The sequence below is a fragment of the Melozone crissalis genome, unplaced genomic scaffold (assembly GCF_028551555.1).
Source record: "Melozone crissalis strain CALT ecotype California unplaced genomic scaffold, PUWL_Pcris_2 ptg000106l_1, whole genome shotgun sequence".
NCBI classification, from domain to species: Eukaryota; Metazoa; Chordata; class Aves; order Passeriformes; family Passerellidae; genus Melozone; species Melozone crissalis.
The window spans coordinates 4,090,712-4,104,160 of NW_026535883.1; the positions used below are offsets into that span (position 1 = coordinate 4,090,712).

The following is a 13,449-nucleotide window of genomic DNA, read 5'->3' on the forward strand; positions in this document are numbered from 1 at the left end:
TTTACTCCTCTTAATGTCAGCTTACATGTAACTCAGCCATTTCTTGTAGGCAAACACTGTAAATGGAACCAAGAGCTGTATTAAACACATTAGATACATATTGGCCAGACCAGCTCAGAGTTCAGAGCTGCTGTGGTGTGCTGCCTGTGTGATGTGTCAAACTGGGCACAACACATTAGGCTGGGCTCGTGAATAAGTGAACACTGCAGATGGTTTTCAAAGCATGTGAGCAAGGGTAAACAAGAGATTACTCACACCTTTCAGGACTGAATAGCTGAGTGAGTATGCTGCAAAAGTAGGCTGGCAGAAGAGCCTCGGTGCTTAAAAGTTGCCTGCATCTATACATAAAGTTTTTAACAAGAACTCAATAGTAACTTAATGAAATTGGTCAAAATACTGCACCTGGTCTGTTATACATTCCCTGGAGCTCTAGCTCACTCTGTGTAAAAAATTATTATTTAAGGCAATACAACAAAGTAATTTATAAAGGACAAAGTAATTTATAAATTTTTATATATCCCTCCTCCACATGATCAGCTGTCATGTGCATGTTCACAAAGCTAAATTTGTGCAATCAAAAAGAGACTCAGAGAAAAAAAAACCACAAGGACCTTGACTTGAACTTGACACATAACCGCTGAGTAGATGGAGATGTTTTTTCCCTCTTTTACAGGCCTGTGTTTTGCCACACCTGCTACATTCCATAAATCAAGGTGAATCAGGGGTGTGTCACTTTATTCAGCCTATTGTACCACATTTTAGAGCCACTCCACAGCTGGCACACACAGGTAGCAAAACCTGCTTAACTCATACATATGTGAAAGCCACTAGGAAGAAACAAACTGAAATCTACACCACCTGCAGAATAAACATCTAGCAGGGTACACAGAATGAGATTCAGATCCATTTCAATCAGTTATGAAGCCATAAGCATGTCTGTTTCTCAGTTTTTAGGATGAAAGTTAAAATAGTGATGATTTGTGCTCTGTGTTATTAAAGGATGCTTCATTCCTCTATTTACACAGCGCTGGTCTCATTGTTTTTCAGCACCAGTAACTTAACAGGTTTTGCAGAATTACTAATGCCTTCTCATAATAAAAAGGAAAACCATGGGAATGTAAACTATTTGCCTTAATTTATGTAGCAAACTTACACCAGGACCCAAAACAAATCTCAAGTCATTGCAGTACACACTGCTGCAGTGGCACTCAGCGTACATTCAGCAACACCTGACCATTTCCTGCCTGTATTCTGAGTTTTAGAGTAAACAATTTATTATTTTTTTTTCCACAAGAGACCACAAAAAGGCAATGTGCGTGAAAGAATATGAACAGCCAGCTTACAGAGCTGGGAGACCAAAAGGGAGATGGAGTCATGGAGGCGTCATGGAGGAGTCGTGCTGACAAGCAGCACTGCCTCGGAAAGGTGACAGCCTGGGGCTGCCGGGCACCTGCAAAGGAGGCGGGAGGCAAATTATGGGCGTGCTGGGAAAACACCGGGACACTCCCAAGGACGTGTCCCATCGCAGCCTCACCTCACGGTGCCCTTCTACAGCAATGGGAAGGCCAGCCAACAGCCCCAAATTGAGCTGCATCCCGCTCCGGGGGTACAACACATCCCTGACAAACCCCTGAGCTCTCTGGAAACACCGCATTGCTCTGCTTGGGAGGGTACATCCCACAGCCCCCATGGCTCCCCTCAGCTCTGCCCCTTCATCCCGGTGGGTGGCAGCAGGGCCAGGGCAGTGACTGTCCCCTGTGCTGGGCACTGCTGAGGTCACCTCGAGGGCTGGGCCCAGTTCTGGCCCCTCAGTTCAGGACGGACATTGAGGGGCTGGAGCGTGTGCCGGGAAGGGAACAGAGCTGGGGAAGGCTCTGGAGCACAGGTCTGAGGAGGAGCAGCTGAGGGAGCTCAGCCTGGAGAAAAGGAGGCTCAGGGGGGATATTCTGGCTCTGCACAACTCCCTGATAGGAGGGGACAGCCAGGGGGGGTCGGGCTCTGCTCCCAGGGAACAAGGACAGGACGGTCATAGTCTTAAGCAGCACCACGGGAGGTTTTTAGTTGGACATTAAGAATAATTTCTTCACAAAAAGGGTACTCCAACAGTTAGACATTAGAATGGGGCTGCCGTGGAGTCACTGTCCCTGGAGTTGTTTAAGGAAAGACTGGACGCGGCACTGAGCGACGTGGGGTCTAGTTGACAAAGTGGTCATCGGCCATAGGTTGGACTCCACAATCTCAGAGCTCTTTTCCCTCTGACTGACTCTGTGACATTAAGTCACAGGAATTCCCCGCAGCTAACACAACAACACAACACAACACAACACAACACCCCCCCAACCCCATGGCCCGCACAACCCCTCTCACTTCCCTCCCCCCCCCCCCCCACGCCGTTCATCCCAGCGCCACGCCCCCCACGCCGCAGCCAATCGGATCTCCCGCCAGCGGGCCCGCAGCCAATCACAGCGGGCGGAGGCCGCGCTCACCGACGGGTTCCCGCGCTCCCCCTCAAGGCCCGTCAGTTGCCGGTTGGGGCTGCGCGGGCGGCGGGTGCGCAGGCGCTGAACCTCCACCCCCGCTGCCCCCGGTCACCTCCGGTGCCGCCCGCGCGTCCCGGCCCGAGCAGAGCCGGAGCTCTGCGGGACCTCACGGTGGGGCCCCGGCGGGGAGCGGGGTGTCCCGCGGCGGAAGGCTGTGGGGACGGTGAGCCCGGTCCGAGTGCGGGTGAGGGACAGGCGCGGGGGAAACCGACCCGGAGCGCCCGGTTGGTCGGCGGTGCCGCGTGTGGGCGCTTTGCAGGCGGAATAACCTCCGTTCTGACCGAGCCGAGCCACTCCAAAAGCTGGTCGGGAGGTCCGGGAGCAGGTGGACTGGTGTCGGTGGTGTTTCACAGCTGGCTTGCTTTGCTGGGTTTGCCTGGGGCAGAGTTAGTTTTTGGTTAGAACATGTCACTTGTGTATACAAACAGCAGCGCTAAGCAGCTGCGGAGCATTTCCAAGGGAACCCGCGGGTTTGCCTCTTGCTGCGCTGTGGAAAACTCTGGTTCTGCTTTCTAAAGCACCTGACAGCATCGGAGGGGTGATCTCGCCGCTGCCTTGCGCTTCCCGTTTCTTTTCTCCTTTTAATTCTTTGAAAGGCGTGTGTCCTCCAAGTTCTCTGTGCTAAGGTATGCCTTAACGCTGTTTTTGACAATCCTTGTAACTTTTGTATCTTCTAGAGACAATTTAACTGTTGGAGACTGGGGCAGGGGGTGGCTTCCCGTGCTTTGAATTCCCGTCACTGCTAAAGCTGCAGCTAACATTAAAGCTCCTTACGCCTTTAAAATAACCCTGCCGCTTTAAGGAGCTTGTGGGAAGGATTGATGTTAAAAATGCTGGGAAGGCAGCTGCTGTGCCTCCTAGAATCACAGTTTGTCTGCACAGAAAGGAAGATAAAGGATAAAAGAAATAAAAAGGGGAAAATTGCTGGAATGGGGCTCTTCTTGAGAAGCAAATACACTGCCTAACAACATTGCAGAACGTTTTGTGAAACCTGGAGCTTCACTTCCTCTTTTTTAAAGACAGAGCATCGTTCTGTAGCTTCCTAAACAAAGTGCTTAAGTCACACATAATACATTAAGAGACGGTCAAAGCTTACAGATTGTACCTGGCACTCATAATCATTAATTCCTTGCTGGGAAACACCTCGTAGCTAAGGTTATTAATTTTGGTTTTTTTATAGAGGGAAAAGTGTGGTGTAAGAAGGACAGGTTTAAATGCTGTTGTGGTAGATGTAGAGCAGCTTAGAAGGAAAGGAGAAGTTACTCTTGAGAATTCTGTGTATGGAATGAGCAATGAGTAAATGGGACTGTTGAAAGACTGAAAAGTCTTCCAACAACTCTAGAGAGTGGAAACTGTAAAATGAAAAGTGAGATAAAAAAGGAAAACTCCAATTATAGTAGGAAAAAGGCTTCTGACCTGAACAGTGATGTGTAATAAGAATTTAGGGCTGCAGAGGATTCTTAAATGTGGGTCTGGAGCTGTTCAAGTGCTTGTGCCTGTGCTTGAATATGAGGAAAAATACTGATTTTCTGTCTTGGAATGTAGAATTGGAATAGGACACACACAACAATGGAGTAACTGATCAAAAGAAAACAATTCTTCCTTTCATTTAGTCTTCAGTGGAAAAAAAACTCAATGCATATTTATTTTAATATATGAAAAACTGACAATATTTGAGAAACCTCTGAAGTCAGTAGGGAAATCCACTGTTGACTCAAGTGGTTGTTTAGACTGGGTGTTTTGAAATTACCCTCTGGAAGGAAGATATATATAATGTATAGCTAGTTAAACTGGTCACAGTAGAATTGTTTTGGTTACATCCTTGTCTGTTTAAATTTTTCAGGTGCATCTGATTACCTGCTGGAAGCTCTTCAAAGTCCCCACAATGGGCTTGGTGTTGATGTTGTTTTTTGCTGGAATCCTCCTCTGTTGTGCTCACTCAGCTGCTGACTCGGTACCCAAGCTGCTCCTCGTGTCCTTTGATGGCTTCAGGGCTGACTACTTGGAAACCTACAAACTTCCTCATCTCCAGGAATTCATTGAGGACGGTGTGCTTGTCAGAGAAGTCAAGAACACTTTCATCACCAAGACCTTCCCAAACCATTACACCATAGTGACAGGTTTATATGAGGAAAGCCATGGCATTGTGGCTAATGACATGTACGATGCAGATGCCAAGAAAAATTTTTCACAGTTCAACGATTCAGATCCCTTCTGGTGGAACGATGCAGTTCCAATTTGGGTAACAAACCAGCAACAGGGGAAGGGAGCAAGTGCTGCTGCAATGTGGCCTGGTAGTGATGTAAAAATCAACAACACAACCCCTCATTTCTTTATGAAGTACAACTTCTCTGTGAAGTTTGAGGAGAGAGTGGAGAGAATTGTGGAGTGGCTGAACAGCTCTGACCCAGTGGTCAATTTTGCTGTGCTCTACTGGGAAGAACCAGATGCAAGCGGGCACAAGTACGGCCCAAGTGACACTCAGAACATGCAGAGAGTGTTGGAAGAAGTGGATAATCACATTGGTTTCCTTATGAACAAGCTGAAGGCATCAGGCCTGTGGGACACTGTAAATGTCATCATAACAAGTGACCATGGAATGGCCTCCTGCTCTGCAGAGAAGCTGATTGTCCTGGACAAATGCCTCGGGCGCAATAACTACACCCTGATAGACAGGACTCCTGTTGCTGCCGTGCTGCCAAGGCAGAGTAGGTTTGGCTTTGGTTATTTTTTAAGGCATATACTGAGAATTAAATCTTGTTTGTCTTGCCTCTAAAATGTACACAGTATGCTAGGCTGTTCTAATTTTTTGCAAAACCTATAGAGTTCATGTTGCAAAACTGTGACATAAGGAGTAAGCTAAAGAATGATGGTTTAATTTATTTGCAAGTTTGTTTTGGCAATCAGTGGGGCAAGGAGAGTTTCTTGTCAAATTGCTGTGGCTGATAAGGATGATCCTTATCAGGTGGTTGAGAAAGTAGGTAGGTACTTAGTTTGCCTGCTCACTTAGTCTGTGCAGCTGTGATTCACGGTGAGCATGAAATAAACCCATGTGTTTATTCAGAATAAAAAATGTCACTGTGTAAATTTCCAAGCATCTATTCCCAACTTTGATCATTTTACCACTTCTGTTTTGGGGACTCAAACCTAAGATTTTGTACCATAAATTCCATTTTTGTACCATGAATTCCATTTTTGTGTCTCAGAGTAGTCCCCAGCAGGCATGTCTGAAATCATGACATTGCTGGCCTCTCTGTGGCCAGACTAATGAACAAAGTGACAAAGTGATTCCTACAGTAAAAATAAAAAAGAAAATTACTGCATTGGATAAAATATTGACTACTTGAGGGGGTGATTGCTTTCTCTTAATTTCTCTGCTTGAATTTTGCCCTTCAAGCCCAGATGATAAGTTGAGTTGTAGGCCCAAACCCACATCTGGGAGGAGTATGATTTAAAATGAAAGCAAATTTTGAAATTCATCTCAACCATTGCAGCATTTCATAAGAGACGAGAAAAAAATCCTTTTCTATGTGTTTTTAAAAAATTATTATTAATTATTTTGAAATAATAGATCTTAGGTTTAATGACAGATAATTGTAGTAAACAGGAGTTAATTTCCAGCTGCTTCACATGCAATATTTTCCTTGGCAGACAAAGAAGATGTGTATAACTTACTCAAAAATTGCAACAGTCACATGAGGGTTTACCTGAAAGAAGAAATTCCAGAGAGATTCCATTATTGCCATCACAAGAGAATCCAACCCATAATCCTGGTTGCAGATGAAGGCTGGACAATCGTACAGAACGAGTCCCTTTCCAAATGTAAGTGTGTGTTCCTCTGTGGTTTGTGTGGGTAAACTGCCTTGTTTCTGTTCTAGCCAGCTGCAGGGTGGTTCTCATTTAGCAAGGGGAGTCCTAGCACTGTGCAGGTTTAGGAATAATGCAGCATTTTCTAGAACATTCTCAGCCTGAGCCTGGAGTGTTTAACAGATGAGGAGGAGATGGGGAATATTCTTTTGACTAAAACACTTTGACATGTTCAACTTAATAGTCTGAATTATCTTAGGCAGGTTAGCAGTCTGTCTCAAGCTTTCCCTGGAGTGTGGTTTGACTTTTTATTGTATATAAAATACATATGTAGTGGTGCACAAATCAAAGCATGCAACACACAACATTTAATAGTACAGTATGTGTTCTAGGGAATGAAAATAAAGGGCAGGAAATACTAAAAATAGTAGGAACACAGCAGCATGTTTGAAAGACAGAACTCAACAGGTGTCACTTCTCAGTGTCTTGCTATGCTGTGCATTTTCTTCCTGCTAGAATGTCAAATTACACATACATGTATATGTTTTTATATGTGTGTATATATATGTGTATATATTTCCAGGTGTTCCATATGTAGGGGTTTTTTGGCAGACAATAGACATGGATAATTTATAGAAAAAATGCAACAGTCACATGAAAGTATCTCAAAGAAGAAATTCCAGATAGATTTCCTTGTTTTAATAGTATGAAAATTCAACCTGTAATTCTGGTTGTAGATGAAGGCTCAGAGTCTGGTGTGTATATGTGTGTTCAGAATGTGGTTAGACAGATTCTTGGTAGGAAAATCCATTAATAAAAATTAAATACAGAAGTACCAACTTCTGGGAAGTTTGAGCAGCCAACAGCTCAGGCTGGCTGGTAGGGTCAGGGATTGCCCTCCTGGGTACTTCCCTGTATGACTGCTGTTAGACACAGGGTGTTGAGTGGTGTCAAATCCTGGTTGCACCCAGTTTGGCTGATGTTACTGACTGCCCTTTGCAGAATAAGTTCAGGTTTTTTCAGTATTTGTACAGAAGTACTACTTTTTAATGCAGGATGCGTTTATATTTTAATTTCCCAACAGATTTGCTACAATTATCTTCAATTTGGCAACATGTAGCACAGATGTTCTCTGATCAGAGTTCTCTTTTTCTTGTTTCTGCTTAGATTCAATTTAATGTACCTAAAAATAGTTAGTAAGGGAATATTTATAAGGAACAGCATTGTATCAGTTGAAGTAAATCTCTTTTCAAATCAGTTTTATTTGTGAAGGCTTCCCAGAATCAGGCAGGGGAGGTTTTAGCCTAAAAGCCTGTTTAAGGTTTATTGTCCTCACGGACAAAGTGGCAGCAGAGTGATTGCCAAGTGTACCAGTAACTCCTCACACCAGAATCCTACTTCAGAGGTGAAAAAATGGGAACTTCACTGGAGTAGGTCTATTCAGAACAAACAAGTAGTAAAAGGCAGGGAAAACAATCTAGAAACGTGAGTCAAAACAAACAAGATGTGGTAACAAACAGAATGGTGGGAAACATTAAAAAGGGCTAGAGGAAGCTCACTGAAGTGGTGAGTGTGACATAATCAGTTGGATGTTTTGCATCAGGAGCTTCAGGGACGCACCCAAGGAAACAGTTCTCAGGGATATTCCTCCACTGTTACTAAGAAATGGACTCAAACTTAATGCAGTCACTCAGATACTGTGCTGTGAGAGACTTCTGGCACCTTGGACAGGTTTTTCAGGAATGCTGTTAGGAAATTTGACAATGGCTGCTCTTTAGCTGTTTGTAGTCTTAAAAACCTACCAGATGTCCAAGTTCTCCTGACATTTTAGCCACAAAGGTTTCGCTGTGTGCTGCCAGAGGCACATTGATCATTTGTCTTTTTGTTTTGACACTCTGGGTGTCCCTTCAGCTGAAGTACTCTATCTGATAAGCATGAATTGAGGGTATTTAATATGCTCAAACTGAGCACTATCAAGGGAAAGGTGCCTGATTTTTAATAAGAAATTAAAGTGTCCACTCTGCAAGGAGAGATGACTTTCCAAAATCTAAGTTAAAATTTGCATTCTATGTACTGACTTATTGTGTTATGGCAACCTCCTTTTCAACTCTGGCATGAAGAATGGCAAGGGGAACACTGGAAATGTTAAGCACTGAAAGGAAAAGAGATTAATAGCGGGGAGAACCATGGGGAAAGGCCAGTATGGGAAAAGACTTGTGGGGTTTGGGAGAATAGGGAAGGAACTCTGCATCAACCGTAGAAGGAAGACAACAGCTGCTTTTATGCTGTGCATTAACTTTAGGTGAGCACACTGGGGAAAGGCCAGTATGGAAAAAGACTTGTGGGGTTTGGGGGAAGAGGGAAGGAACTCTGTCTTCCTTCTGCGGTTGATCCAAAGCTGCTTTTATGTTGTGCATTGACCTTTGGTGAGCACGCGTGCTTTGGGGGAGCTGGGGAGGGGAGCGGTGGCCGTGCAGCAGAGGCTGTGACAGTGACCGCGTGCTCTGCCCCGCTGCAGTGGGTGACCACGGCTACGACAACGCCCTGCCCAGCATGCACCCGTTCCTGGCGGCGCGCGGCCCAGCCTTCCGGCGCGGCTCCAGCCACGGCAGCCTGGCCAACGTGGACATCTACCCCATGATGTGCCACGTGCTGGGGCTGGCCCCGCGGGCCCACAACGGCACCTTGGCCAACAGCAAGTGCCTGCTGGCCGACCAGTGGTGCATCAGCGTGCCTGAGGCCATTGGCATCGTCATCGGGGTGTTCATGGTGCTGAGCACCTTCACCTGCATCATCATCATCTCCAAGAACAGAGTGGCTCCCTCGCGGCCCTTCGCCCGGCTCCAGCTGCAGAGCGATGACGATGATCCTTTGATTGGATAGCGCAGGGAGCCTCGCCTCGCTTCCTGCCTTGGCGTTTCAGGAGAACGGTTTCAGTTTGCACTGGATGGCATTCTTTGTTTATGCACTTTATCTGTGTAAAATACTGTACAGCCAGGCCCTGCTGATTTATGTGACTAATGTAATATAAAAATATTTTCATAACCAAATGGTGAACAGGTGGCTTTTTACTGGAAGAGATGCTTAACAAAATAAGGATGCTTAGTTTTTCATTCAAGCCTCTGAATGCTTTCAGAAGGAGACTCCAGAGTGTGACTAGCCAGAATAGACAAAGTGAATTTTAATATTTGTAAATGATAATTGCTTTTTTGTATTAAATTAATATTGACTACTTTTATTATTCTTGCAGCTGTGTTGGAAAGAAAAACTTTATTGAGAGTTAGGAGTTAGTATTGTTTAGAGAGTATATTCTGGTGTGCCCTTAAATTTGGGGAAAGGGAAGATCCACGACTTCTGTTTCTACCCTAAGTCAGCAATGTGACAAGAAATTTTTGAGAAAGAAAAAAGAAGTCAGTGATTAAAGAACTGGTGCATATCTCTTGTATTTGAGCAATAAACTATGTGGTTCAGCACTTACAAGCCTGGACACACGGTTCTGGCATTTCTGGATATCTGTCTCTGGATGACTTAGATCCACAGGTCCAGCTGGGATGGCACTACTGCCTTATATCAAGAAAGTCAGTTTTACCTGGGAGCCTTTGAATTTCCCAGTTTCATCAGCTGTAGTTAAATCACTGCTCCTGAACCCTATCAAAAACTTCTCAGGAGTAAATTCTGCTGAAGGTCATCCTAAGATAAAGGTGGTTCTGCCCTGTGTACCAGCTCATAATTGTCTCTTGAAGGCTGTTGTGCCAAAAAGAAACAACTGAAAGTTTGATGTCCATGTCACCAGGCAAGGATTTCAAATTTATATTTTAAACCCAGGAAATTAAAAGGAGGAAGTTAGCAGATCTTAATTTAAAAATAAATTCTCTACAATGCTTGAGGTACATAGATGCAAATTCTTGCTGAAGACCAGAGCTAATTGTTCTCTTAATTGAAACTCTTGATTCTTTGTTAATGGTCATCTAGTAACTTGCTATAAAAAAATAGTTTGGTTGAGAAAGCCTTAAATGGTACCTTATCTTTCAGTGAGATAAAGTTGTTATTGCTAACCCAGAAAGAGAACTACAGTTATCAGGTCCTTCTACAAGTCTGATGGCTTTAAAAAATAAAGTGGCAGAGATACCTGGTAGCAATGGGGTTTCTCTTTCACAGCCTCATATTCATTGCAGTTTGGTGTTGGCCACAGCCTTTTACTGATCCAACAGGGAGGGAGCAGGAACTTTGGAGGGAAGGGGTTACTATGAACTGCCCACTGGAAAAAATAAACTTGAGTTCTACAAATGTGTGGAAGTTTTAGTAATGTGTGTCTTCCTCTCTAGGGATTCCATTGTACTTGATTAAAAACACAATCCAAAACCTAACCACTTGTGCTTTTTTTTTTTTTATAACTACTAATTATTACTTACTAATGCTTTACTCTGAATTAATCTGAACTTGAAAGAATTCAGATTAATTGAAAAAGGCTCAGGCCCCTTGAAAAATCTGGGCTGTTACTGACAGGGTATTGGATTTTAGCCTGTTGATATTCTAGAGCAGTAGCTGGACTGAACACAGAGTCACTTCCTCATCCTGCCATATTTAAATTAATTAATTACATGCACCAAGAGGTCAGGTTAATGAGTAACTACAAAGGGAATGTGCTGCAGGGAATGTGTCTATGCCTAGAACCTAGGCTTAGATATGCTGTAAAAGGGAGGATGCTTGAATTCCTGTGTTGGATAGAGTTTTGTTAGGTTCTGGTAATTCTGCTAATCGTGAGTGGGATCCTCAGAGCATCAGTCAGAATTACTGGAGATGCTTTGCATCACCTGTGTTTGGAAAGGCTTGACTGACTTTACCTTTCTGGCAAACACCCTGTCCTCTACCTGTGAGTTTGGGGTTCTTTTCTAGAAGCTAAAACTGATCAGGACAGTATTTTCTCCACTCTGTTCCTTGCCCCCAGCAGCTGTCACACAGAGTGGCTGATGTGCTCAGTTCCTCTGTGCACTCCCTCCCAGGCAGGTGGCAAAGCTACAGTAAGGCTTTGGTGACCAGAGCTGTAAATGCTGACTGGAGCAGGAAGGCAGAACTCTGACCTGAAACAGGAATGTTGCTACAGCTGGGAAATCAAAGTCCAAATGCATTTCTCCTCCTGGCTCTAAGGCAGCCCCTTCTGATGGGAACTGCTACAGGCACTGAGCTGCTGTGACACCAGCGAGTGCCTGTGTCTGGTGGAAATCCTTGTCACCCTCTGTTCCTCCTCCCTTCAGCAGGAAGATGAGACAGTGCTACTGTGGAAAGGGTTTAAAGAGGAAATTTTAGTGTTAAGTAAGATAAACTATATTCCAGTTGCTGATTATTTTCATTTTCAAAGATGTGGTGTGGTCTGTAAAGGTGCTGAGTGTTGTTCTGGCACAAAGGGTTTCACAGTAGCTCTTGTACATCCAGTTTCACACAGATCATGTAAAAATCTAGAAAAAATATCTGTCTTTAAGACATGCAATTGACTTATTTAAGGATGATTATTTTTAACAACAGAGCCCTAAACATGACAAAACATTTCCACTGCCTCATTCTGGTTTGTGTGAAGTATTTCTCATGAAAGCCAGTGGCTGATTTCCTTCTGGGCAGCCAGTTCAGAACAAGAACAGCAAAGCTGTGGCTTGTGCTTCCTCAAGGCTGTGATAAAGGGACAGTAGTTTGTGACAACATTTCATGACTTGCTAAATAGACACAGCTCAGCAATGGTCACACAGGGCAGGTTAATTCAAGGGAAGTTCCTAACCCTTAGCTGGCTTTGCAGTTTAGAGGGGAATAGGGGACATTTAGTGACACTTCCAGCACTGAAAGCAGATGTTTCATTACATTGACTGCCTCCACACTGGGTACAGCAGCCCTAAAACAAACCCCTCTGGGGTTTTGTGCTTTTTGGGCATTGGCATCACAGAAACAATTCCAGAATTGAGCTGATTTCACCTGACTACAGCTCTGAAACACTGCTTTTAGTAACTCCCTGCCTACACACTGCCTGTGAAAATAAACAAATAAACCAACCTTGTGTACCTCCAAGGACCAGACCACAGGGACAGATGTTTGCTGTAACATGCATGGTAGCATCTTTTATTGCAAAAAAACCCAGTAATAGAGGTTTGTTAATAGGATTCAGATAAGGATTTCATTATGGAAAGGCTGGTACCACTATTGAATTTATAATTTTCATGTGCTTGCAACAATTTTTGTAGTTTACTATCTGATAAATGCTATATCACCTTTACTGTAGGGCAAACATGCCATGAAAGGTTTGAACAGCAGCACAGATATGGCCAACACAGCATCCATGGCATTATTTAAGAAGGGAAGGAGACTGGGAAATAAGCCTGTTAAATTTCCATTTTACAGAACAACAGGACCCAACCACTGCACATTTGTCCTTCTCCCACATGCAGTCAAGACTGTGCTGTTCACACTTGTGACAGAGGTCAGGGGAGCAGGGGGGTTGAAATGAGCTGATCTTTAAGGTCCCTCCAACCCAAAGTATTCTATGATTGTGTGAAAAGTCAGTTTGTGCAACATTTCATCTTATAACAGACTTGGCAGTTCTGGGTTAATGGTTGGACTAGATGATCTTAAAGGTCTTTTCCAACTTAAGTGATTTTATGAATCTAATTTTTCTGCTTTTAATTTTTTTTTATTTTATTTTGAGACTGCATCTCTTGTAGCAGTGTTACTGCAGGTCTTGACCAAGAAAGTCTGGAAGATTTTTTTTTTAGTAAAAGAAACTGGATTCCCACTATTGGTAAGCCATAGCTGTTTTTTCCATATATGGGAGCAAGGTGGGAAACAAGAAGTCTGTTACATAAGAAGTGTGACCTAAAATTCCAAACTTCTATCACACTTCCAGTTATTTTTAACAAAGGCACACACTTTGCAGAGTCCAGGGAATATCTGGGATGCAGACAAGTTGAAACCATTCTTCCCCAGTTATCTCCCCCCAGTTCAAGTTTGTTTTCCAGAAGTGTTTTCAATGAAGCCAGCACTCCATGCTTGACAGCATTATAGCAAAGATGTATTTTAACTTCAGCATTTCCAAACAAGAAGAAACAAAGAAAACATTTGA

The 13,449-nt window shown here is 43.8% G+C and overlaps 1 protein-coding gene across 2 annotated transcripts; it reads left to right on the forward strand.

Annotated features, from left to right (window-relative positions):
• The first annotated feature begins 2,543 nt into the window (after positions 1–2,543).
• Positions 2,544–10,714, forward strand: ENPP4 (ectonucleotide pyrophosphatase/phosphodiesterase 4). 2 transcript variants are annotated; one of them, XM_054291725.1, is made up of 4 exons: positions 2,544–2,724; positions 4,384–5,248; positions 6,192–6,362; positions 8,866–10,714. In XM_054291725.1, the coding sequence occupies exons 2-4, from the start codon at positions 4,426–4,428 to the stop codon at positions 9,228–9,230; spliced, it is 1,359 nt and encodes a 452-aa protein (XP_054147700.1). In that variant the 5' UTR covers positions 2,544–2,724; positions 4,384–4,425; the 3' UTR covers positions 9,231–10,714. The 2 variants fall into 2 exon arrangements, with proteins under 2 accessions (XP_054147700.1, XP_054147699.1); XM_054291724.1 differs by having other exon boundaries at positions 2,544–2,703.
• Positions 10,715–13,449: the final 2,735 nt, after the last annotated feature.

Bases quoted from the DNA above. Each gene is read 5' to 3' on its own strand.
- ENPP4 (XM_054291725.1), top strand. From the start codon at position 4,426: ATGGGCTTGGTGTTGATGTTGTTTTTTGCTGGAATCCTCCTCTGTTGT. The intron at 5,249-6,191 runs GTAGGTTTGGCT...TTTCCTTGGCAG, and splicing joins TGCCGTGCTGCCAAGGCAGA to ACAAAGAAGATGTGTATAAC. The intron at 6,363-8,865 runs GTAAGTGTGTGT...GCCCCGCTGCAG, and splicing joins GAACGAGTCCCTTTCCAAAT to TGGGTGACCACGGCTACGAC.